Source organism: Oncorhynchus gorbuscha, linkage group LG09 (genome assembly GCF_021184085.1).
Source record: "Oncorhynchus gorbuscha isolate QuinsamMale2020 ecotype Even-year linkage group LG09, OgorEven_v1.0, whole genome shotgun sequence".
Taxonomy (NCBI): Eukaryota; Metazoa; Chordata; class Actinopteri; order Salmoniformes; family Salmonidae; genus Oncorhynchus; species Oncorhynchus gorbuscha.
The window spans coordinates 91,467,122-91,478,343 of NC_060181.1; the positions used below are offsets into that span (position 1 = coordinate 91,467,122).

Here is an 11,222-nt window from a genome sequence, read left to right on the forward strand (position 1 = left end):
GTATAACTTACTATAGTCTGTGTGTATAACTTACTATAGTCTGTGTGTATAACTTACTATAGTCTGTGTGTATAACTTACTATAGTCTGTGTGTATAACTTACTATAGTCTGTATGTATAACTTACTATAGTCTGTGTGTATAACTTACTATAGTCTGTGTGTATAACTTACTATAGTCTGTGTGTATAACTTACTATTCTGTATGTATAACTTACTATAGTCTGTGTGTATAACTTACTATAGTCTGTGTGTATAACTTACTATAGTCTGTGTGTATAACTTACTATAGTCTGTGTGTATAACTTGCTATAGTCTGTGTAACTTGCTATAGTCTGTGTGTATAACTATAGTCTGTGTGTATAACTTACTATAGTCTGTGTGTATAACTTACTATAGTCTGTGTGTATAACTTACTATAGTCTGTGTGTATAACTTACTATAGTCTGTGTGTATAACTTACTATAGTCTGTGTGTATAACTTACTATAGTCTGTGTGTATAACTTACTATAGTCTGTGTGTATAACTTACTATAGTCTGTGTGTATAACTTACTATAGTCTGTGTGTATAACTTACTATAGTCTGTGTGTATAACTTACTATAGTCTGTGTGTATAACTTACTATAGTCTGTGTGTATAACTTACTATAGTCTGTGTGTATAACTTACTATAGTCTGTGTGTATAACTTACTATAGTCTGTGTGTATAACTTACTATAGTCTGTGTGTATAACTTACTATAGTCTGTGTGTATAACTTACTATAGTCTGTGTGTATAACTTACTATAGTCTGTGTGTATAACTTACTATAGTCTGTGTGTATAACTTACTATAGTCTGTGTGCATAACTTACTATAGTCTGTGTGTATAACTTACTATAGTCTGTGTGTGTAACTTACTATAGTCTATGTATAACTTACTATAGTCTGTGTGTATAACTTACTATAGTCTGTGTGTATAACTTACTATAGTCTGTGTGTATAACTTGCTATAGTCTGTGTGTATAACTTACTATAGTCTGTGTGTATAACTTACTATTCTGTATGTATAACTTACTATAGTCTGTGTGTATAACTTACTATAGTCTGTGTGTAACTTACTATAGTCTGTGTGTATAACTTACTATAGTCTGTGTGTATAACTTACTATAGTCTGTGTGTATAACTTACTATAGTCTGTGTGTATAACTTACTATAGTCTGTGTGTATAACTTTACTATAGTCTGTGTGTATAACTTACTATAGTCTGTGTGTATAACTTACTATAGTCTGTGTGTATAACTTACTATAGTCTGTGTGTATAACTTACTATAGTCTGTGTGTATAACTTACTATAGTCTGTGTGTATAACTTACTATAGTCTGTGTGTATAACTTACTATAGTCTGTGTGTATAACTTACTATAGTCTGTGTGTATAACTTACTATAGTCTGTGTGTATAACTTACTATAGTCTGTGTGTATAACTTACTATAGTCTGTGTGTATAACTTACTATAGTCTGTGTGTATAACTTACTATAGTCTGTGTGTATAACTTACTATAGTCTGTGTGTATAACTTACTATAGTCTGTATGTATAACTTACTATAGTCTGTGTGTATAACTTACTATAGTCTGTGTGTATAACTTACTATAGTCTGTGTGTATAACTTACTATAGTCTGTGTGTGTAACTTACTATAGTCTGTGTGTATAACTTACTATAGTCTGTGTGTATAACTGTGTGTATAACTATAGTCTGTGTGTATAACTTACTATAGTCTGTGTGTATAACTTACTATAGTCTGTGTGTGTAACTTACTATAGTCTGTGTGTAACTTACTATAGTCTGTGTGTATAACTTGCTATAGTCTGTGTGTATAACTTACTATAGTCTGTGTGTATAACTTACTATAGTCTGTGTGTGTAACTTACTATAGTCTGTGTGTAACTTACTATAGTCTGTGTGTATAACTTGCTATAGTCTGTGTGTAACTTACTATAGTCTGTGTGTATAACTTGCTATAGTCTGTGTGTAACTTACTATAGTCTGTGTGTATAACTTGCTATAGTCTGTGTGTATAACTTACTATAGTCTGTGTGTATAACTTGCTATAGTCTGTGTGTATAACTTGCTATAGTCTGTGTGTATAACTTACTATAGTCTGTGTGTATAACTTACTATTCTGTATGTATAACTTACTATAGTCTATGCATAACTTACTATAGTCTGTGTGTATAACTTACTATAGTCTATGCATAACTTACTATAGTCTGTGTGTATAACTTACTATAGTCTGTGTATAACTTACTATAGTCTGTGTGTATAACTTACTATAGTCTGTGTGTATAACTTACTATAGTCTGTGTGTATGACTTACTATAGTCTGTGTGTATAACTTACTATAGTCTATGCATAACTTACTATAGTCTGTGTGTATAACTTACTATAGTCTGTGTGTATAACTTACTATAGTCTGTGTGTATAACTTACTATAGTCTGTGTGTATAACTTACTATAGTCTATGCATAACTTACTATAGTCTGTGTGTATAACTTACTATAGTCTATGCATAACTTACTATAGTCTGTGTGTATAACTTACTATAGTCTGTGTATAACTTACTATAGTCTGTGTGTATAACTTACTATAGTCTGTGTGTATAACTTACTATAGTCTGTGTGTATAACTTACTATAGTCTGTGTGTATAACTTACTATAGTCTGTGTGTATAACTTACTATAGTCTGTGTGTATAACTTACTATAGTCTGTGTGTATAACTTACTATAGTCTGTGTGTATAACTTACTATAGTCTGTGTGTATAACTTACTATAGTCTGTGTATAACTTACTATAGTCTGTGTGTATAACTTACTATAGTCTGTGTGTATAACTTACTATAGTCTGTGTGTATAACTTACTATAGTCTGTGTATAACTTACTATAGTCTGTGTGTATAACTTACTATAGTCTGTATGTATAACTTACTATAGTCTGTGTGTATAACTTACTATAGTCTATGCATAACTTACTATAGTCTGTGTGTATAACTTACTATAGTCTGTATGTATAACTTACTATAGTCTGTGTGTATAACTTACTATAGTCTATGCATAACTTACTATAGTCTGTGTGTATAACTTACTATTCTGTATGTATAACTTACTATAGTCTGTGTGTATAACTTACTATAGTCTATGCATAACTTACTATAGTCTGTGTGTATAACTTACTATTCTGTATGTATAACTTACTATAGTCTGTGTGTATAACTTACTATAGTCTGTGTGTATAACTTACTATAGTCTGTGTGTATAACTTACTATAGTCTGTGTGTATAACTTGCTATAGTCCGTGTGTATAACTTACTATAGTCTGTGTGTATAACTTACTATAGTCTGTGTGTATAACTTACTATAGTCTGTGTGTATAACTTACTATAGTCTGTATGTATAACTTACTATAGTCTGTGTGTATAACTTACTATTCTGTATGTATAACTTACTATAGTCTGTGTGTATAACTTACTATTCTGTATGTATAACTTACTATAGTCTGTGTGTATAACTTACTATAGTCTGTGTGTATAACTTACTATAGTCTGTGTGTATAACTTACTATAGTCTGTGTGTATAACTTACTATAGTCTGTGTGTATAACTTACTATAGTCTGTGTGTATAACTTACTATAGTCTGTGTGTATAACTTACTATAGTCTGTGTGTATAACTTACTATAGTCTGTGTGTATAACTTACTATAGTCTGTGTGTATAACTTACTATAGTCTGTGTGTATAACTTACTATAGTCTGTGTGTATAACTTACTATAGTCTGTGTGTATAACTTACTATAGTCTGTGTGTATAACTTACTATAGTCTGTGTGTATAACTTACTATAGTCTGTGTGTATAACTTACTATAGTCTGTGTGTATAACTTACTATAGTCTGTGTGTATAACTTACTATAGTCTGTGTGTATAACTTACTATAGTCTGTGTGTATAACTTACTATAGTCTGTGTGTATAACTTACTATAGTCTGTGTGTATAACTTACTATAGTCTGTGTGTATAACTTACTATAGTCTGTGTGTATAACTTACTATAGTCTGTGTGTATAACTTACTATAGTCTGTGTGTATAACTTACTATAGTCTGTGTGTATAACTTACTATAGTCTGTGTGTATAACTTACTATAGTCTGTGTGTATAACTTACTATAGTCTGTGTGTATAACTTACTATAGTCTGTGTGTATAACTTACTATAGTCTGTGTGTATAACTTACTATAGTCTGTGTGTATAACTTACTATTCTGTATGTATAACTTACTATAGTCTGTGTGTATAACTTACTATAGTCTGTGTGTATAACTTACTATAGTCTATGTGTATAACTTACTATAGTCTGTGTGTATAACTTACTATTCTGTATGTATAACTTACTATAGTCTGTGTGTATAACTTACTATAGTCTATGCATAACTTACTATAGTCTGTGTGTATAACTTACTATTCTGTATGTATAACTTACTATAGTCTGTGTGTATAACTTACTATAGTCTGTGTATAACTTACTATAGTCTGTGTGTATAACTTGCTATAGTCTGTGTGTATAACTTGCTATAGTCTGTGTGTATAACTTACTATAGTCTGTGTGTATAACTTACTATAGTCTGTGTGTATAACTTGCTATAGTCTGTGTGTATAACTTACTATAGTCTGTGTGTATAACTTACTATAGTCTGTGTGTATAACTTACTATAGTCTGTGTGTATAACTTACTATAGTCTGTGTGTATAACTTACTATAGTCTGTGTGTATAACTTACTATAGTCTGTGTGTATAACTTACTATAGTCTGTGTGTATAACTTGCTATAGTCTGTGTGTATAACTTGCTATAGTCTGTGTATAACTTGCTATAGTCTGTGTGTATAACTTACTATAGTCTGTGTGTATAACTTACTATTCTGTGTGTATAACTTACTATAGTCTGTGTGTATAACTTACTATAGTCTGTGTGTATAACTTACTATAGTCTGTGTGTATAACTTACTATAGTCTGTGTGTATAACTTACTATAGTCTGTGTGTATAACTTACTATAGTCTGTGTGTATAACTTACTATAGTCTGTGTGTATAACTTACTATAGTCTGTGTGTATAACTTACTATAGTCTGTGTGTATAACTTACTATAGTCTGTGTGTATAACTTACTATAGTCTGTGTGTATAACTTACTATAGTCTGTGTGTATAACTTACTATAGTCTGTGTGTATAACTTACTATAGTCTGTGTGTATAACTTACTATAGTCTGTGTGTATAACTTAACTATAGTCTGTGTGTATAACTTACTATAGTCTGTGTGTATAACTTACTATAGTCTGTGTGTATAACTTACTATAGTCTGTGTGTATAACTTACTATAGTCTGTGTGTATAACTTACTATAGTCTGTGTGTATAACTTACTATAGTCTGTGTGTATAACTTACTATAGTCTGTGTGTATAACTTACTATAGTCTGTGTGTATAACTTACTATAGTCTGTGTGTATAACTTACTATAGTCTGTGTGTATAACTTACTATAGTCTGTGTGTATAACTTAACTATAGTCCGTGTGTATAACTTACTATAGTCTGTGTGTATAACTTACTATAGTCTGTGTGTATAACTTACTATAGTCTGTGTGTATAACTTACTATAGTCTGTGTGTATAACTTACTATAGTCTGTGTGTATAACTTACTATAGTCTGTGTGTATAACTTACTATTCTGTATGTATAACTTACTATAGTCTGTGTGTATAACTTACTATAGTCTGTGTGTATAACTTACTATAGTCTGTGTATAACTTACTATAGTCTGTGTGTATAACTTACTATTCTGTATGTATAACTTACTATAGTCTGTGTGTATAACTTACTATAGTCTGTGTGTATAACTTACTATAGTCTGTGTGTATAACTTACTATTCTGTATGTATAACTTACTATAGTCTGTGTGTATAACTTACTATAGTCCGTGTGTATAACTTGCTATAGTCCGTGTGTATAACTTGCTATAGTCCGTGTGTATAACTTGCTATAGTCTGTGTGTATAACTTGCTATAGTCTGTGTGTATAACTTACTATAGTCTGTGTGTATAACTTGCTATAGTCTGTATGTATAACTTACTATAGTCTGTGTGTATAACTTACTATAGTCTATGCATAACTTACTATAGTCTGTGTGTATAACTTACTATTCTGTATGTATAACTTACTATAGTCTGTGTGTATAACTTACTATAGTCTGTGTGTATAACTTACTATAGTCTGTGTGTATAACTTGCTATAGTCCGTGTGTATAACTTGCTATAGTCCGTGTGTATAACTTGCTATAGTCTGTGTGTATAACTTGCTATAGTCTGTGTGTATAACTTACTATAGTCTGTGTGTATAACTTACTATAGTCTGTGTGTATAACTTACTATAGTCTGTGTGTATAACTTACTATAGTCTGTGTGTATAACTTAACTATAGTCTGTGTGTATAACTTACTATAGTCTGTGTGTATAACTTACTATAGTCTGTGTGTATAACTTAACTATAGTCCGTGTGTATAACTAACTATAGTCTGTGTGTATAACTTAACTATTGTCCGTGTGTATAACTTACTATAGTCTGTGTGTATAACTTACTATAGTCTGTGTGTATAACTTACTATAGTCTGTGTGTATAACTTACTATAGTCTGTGTGTATAACTTACTATAGTCTGTGTATAACTTACTATAGTCTGTGTGTATAACTTACTATAGTCTGTGTGTATAACTTACTATAGTCTGTGTGTATAACTTACTATAGTCTGTGTGTATAACTTACTATTCTGTATGTATAACTTACTATTCTGTATGTATAACTTACTATTCTGTATGTATAACTTACTATAGTCTGTGTGTATAACTTACTATAGTCTGTGTGTATAACTTAACTATAGTCTGTGTGTATAACTTAACTATAGTCTGTGTGTATAACTTGCTATAGTCTGTGTATAACTTAACTATAGTCTGTGTGTATAACTTAGCTATAGTCTGTGTGTATAACTTAACTATAGTCTGTGTGTATAACTTAACTATAGTCTGTGTGTATAACTTAACTATAGTCTGTGTGTATAACTTAACTATAGTCTGTGTGTATAACTTGCTATAGTCTGTGTGTATAACTTAACTATAGTCTGTGTGTATAACTTAGCTATAGTCTGTGTGTATAACTTAGCTATAGTCTGTGTGTATAACTTAGCTATAGTCTGTGTGTATAACTTGCTATAGTCTGTGTGTATAACTTGCTATAGTCCGTGTGTATAACTTAGCTATAGTCTGTGTGTATAACTTGCTATAGTCCGTGTGTATAACTTGCTATAGTCTGTGTGTATAACTTACTGTATATAACTTACTATAGTCTAGTCTGTGTATAACTTACTGTGTATAACTTACTATAGTCTAACTTTCATATCTAGTCTCTGATTTGTCTTTTGCAGAAATTGCAGAATTGAATCCACAACAGTAGAAATCAAGTCCCAAGCTTCTCCAGTGGTGAGGAAGACGAGTTACTGCATTGTTGGTCCATACGGCTGGACAACATGAGGACATTGGTACTGCCAAAATACTGAGAGCCATACTGCTACCAGTAATCTTTGCATGGAAGCTGATATGTGATGCTAGTGATCTATGTCCAATATCCAGTGTTTAGGTCCAGGTGTTCATACACAATCATTGACTTAACGTAAGGGGAGATCAAATTGAGACTCTAAGATATATGAAACACTTGAAGAAAAGAACCCGGACACAGATACAACTGTAGACACAAACGGTGTTGTTGAACAGTGAACCTGTCACTGAACCTGCATGTGTTTGCGTTATAATGAAAGTAGTATTGTTTGTGTCCCAACATATCACAGACACACAGACCATGAAGAAAGAAACAATCAAACCTCATTCAAACTTAGACAGGTATGGATAGAGATCACAGGTGGTTGGTGGCACCGTAATTGGGGAGGACGGCCTCGTGGTAATGGCCGGAGTGAAATCATTGGAATGGTATCAAACATGGTTTGATGTCATTCCATTCGCTCCGTTCCAGACATTATTATGACATCATTATGAGCCGTCCTCCCCTCAACAGCCTCCACTGATAGAGATTCAGGTTCTTTCTGTATCTAACTTGCAGGTCTGCCGTTCATCGCGGTAGTGAATGTCATGTCTCACTGTATTTTTATGGCTGAGTGAATGTCATGTCTCACTGTATTTTATGGCTGAGTGAATGTCATGTCTCACTGTATTTTTATGGCTGAGTGAATGTCATGTCTCACTGTATTTTTATGGCTGAGTGAATGTCATGTCTCACTGTATTTTTATGGCTGAGTGAATGTCATGTCTCACTGTATTTTTATGGCTGAGTGAATGTCATGTCTCACTGTATTTTATGGCTGAGTGAATGTCATGTCTCACTGTATTTTTATGGCTGAGTGAATGATGTCTCACTGTATTTTTATGGCTGAGTGAATGTCATGTCTCACTGTATTTTATGGCTGAGTGAATGTCATGTCTCACTGTATTTTTATGGCTGAGTGAATGTCATGTCTCACTGTATTTTTATGGCTGAGTGAATGTCATGTCTCACTGTATTTTATGGCTGAGTGAATGTCATGTCTCACTGTATTTTTATGGCTGAGTGAATGTCATGTCTCACTGTATTTTTATGGCTGAGTGAATGTCATGTCTCACTGTATTTTATGGCTGAGTGAATGTCATGTCTCACTGTATTTTTATGGCTGAGTGAATGTCATGTCTCACTGTATTTTTATGGCTGAGTGAATGTCATGTCTCACTGTATTTTTTTTTCATGGCTGAGTGAATGTCATGTCTCACTGTATTTTTATGGCTGAGTGAATGTCATGTCTCACTGTATTTTTATGGCTGAGTGTAATGTCATTCTCCTGTATTTTATGGCTGAGTGAATGTCATGTCTCACTGTATTTTTATGGCTGAGTGAATGTCATGTCTCACTGTATTTTATGGCTGAGTGAATGTCATGTCTCACTGTATTTTATGGCTGAGTGAATGTCATGTCTCTCTGTATTTTTATGGCTGAGTGAATGTCATGTCTCACTGTATTTTATGGCTGAGTGAATGTCATGTCTCACTGTATTTTATGGCTGAGTGAATGTCATGTCTCACTGTATTTTTATGGCTGAGTGAATGTCATGTCTCACTGTATTTTTATGGCTGAGTGAATGTCATGTCTCATTGATGGAAGATGTTACAGTGCCTATAGAAAGTTGACACGCCCCTATGAATTTTTTTCACATTCCGTTGCTTTACAAAGCCTGCTCGCCTCTACAGGATTGGTGGGTCCCCCTCGGAGACGGTTGAGCTAACGTAGGCTAGTGTGATTAGCATGAGGTTGTAAGTAACAAGAACATTTCCCAGGACATATCTGATATGGGCAGAAAGGTTAAATTATTGTTTAATCTAACTGCACTGTCGATTTACAAAGCCTGCTAGCTAAAAACGTTACCTCACAATGACAGATAAACGATTATAGAATATAACTGTGAACTACAGAGCGTGGGTCGCTTGGGGGTTACCCTACGGTAGCCCCAGTTAGATCAGGCTACTCAACGTGTTTTATAGAGTTTTTATTTGGTTTTTTTTGTCTTTTTTTTTTCTTTTGGAGGGGTTTACAGGAAAAATATATATTTCAATGAATATATTCTGTGTGTATAACATGTACCTGTGGGCTGTCAACCAAAAGAAAAACTGAAGTAAGAAATGCATACAGAGAAATGATCATATTGATCAAGAAAATATTTTGTAGAAGTATAATTCATATTGTAAATAAACAACACCTGCAACCCTGCATACCTATCTCTGCCCATTCCTCTGCCCATTCCACTGCCCATTCCACTGCCCATTCCACTGCCCATTCCACTGCCCATTCCACTGCCCATTCCACTGCCCATTCCACCCACCACGTATCTCCTAAGCCCCTCCCCCCTCTACTAGCCCCCTGAACATCCAAGGTTGCTTGTCAACTGAGGATGTTTTTACACCCCCTCCCCCCAGAGAACCCCCTTGCCACACCACCCCTTCCACACACACCCCTTCCACATGGGCCTGAAAGCAAAGATAGTAGAAGTATAATTCATATTGTAAATAAACAAAACCTGCAACCCTGCATACCTATCTCTGCCCATTCCTCTGCCCATTCCACTGCCCATTCCTCTGCCCATTCCTCTGCCCATTCCTCTGCCCATTCCACTGCCCATTCCTCTGCCCATTCCACTGCCCATTCCACTGCCCATTCCTCTGCCCATTCCACTGCCCATTCCACTGCCCATTCCTCTGCCCATTCCACTGCCCATTCCTCTGCCCATTCCACTGCCCATTCCACCCACCACGTATCTCCTAAGCCCCTCCCCCCTCTACTAGCCCCCTGAACATCCAAGGTTGCTTGTCAACTGAGGATGTTTTTACACCCCACCCAGAGAACCCCTTGCCACACCACCCCTTCCACTCACACCCTTCCACACCACCCCTTCCACACACACCCCTTCCACACACACCCCATTCCACACCACCCCTTCCACACACCCCCTTCCACACACACCCCTTCCACACACACCCCTTCCACACACACCCATTCTTCCACACACACCCCTTCCACACACACCCCTTCCACACCACCCCTTCCTGGTGCCACACACCCCCATTCCACCCTTCCACTCACACCCCTGGTCCACACCACCCCTGGTCCACACACACCCCTTCCACACCACCCCATTCCACTCACACCCCTTCCACACACACCCCTTCCACTGGTGGTCACACCCCTTCCACTACACCCCATTCCACACACACCCCTCCATTCACTGGTGCCTGCTTCCACACCACCCCTTCCACACCACCCTTCCACACCACCCCTTCCACACACACCCCTTCCACTCACACCCCTTCCACAACACCCCTTCCACTCACACCCCTTCCACTCACACCCCTTCCACTCACACCCTTCCACACACACCCTTCCACACACACCCCTTCCACTCACACCCCTTCCACACACACCTTCCACACCACCCCTTCCACACACACCCCTTCCACACACACCCCTTCCACACACAGTTGTTCCACTCAGTTACCCTTCCACACCACCCTTCCACACACCCCCTTCCACACCACCCTTCCACACCATTCTTAATTCCAC

At 35.6% G+C, this 11,222-nt stretch overlaps 1 protein-coding gene across 2 annotated transcripts in view; it reads left to right on the top strand.

The window, feature by feature from the left end:
• LOC124043024 (butyrophilin subfamily 1 member A1-like) overlaps window positions 1-8,481 on the top strand; it is a 28,105-nt gene extending 19,624 nt beyond the window's left edge. For both annotated transcript variants that reach the window (XM_046361209.1, XM_046361211.1), the window contains exon 7: window positions 7,495-8,481. In XM_046361209.1, the coding sequence (XP_046217165.1) occupies window positions 7,495-7,523 (29 nt within the window). In that variant the 3' untranslated portion in view covers window positions 7,524-8,481. The remainder of the gene's footprint in view (window positions 1-7,494) is intronic.
• Window positions 8,482-11,222: the final 2,741 nt, after the last annotated feature.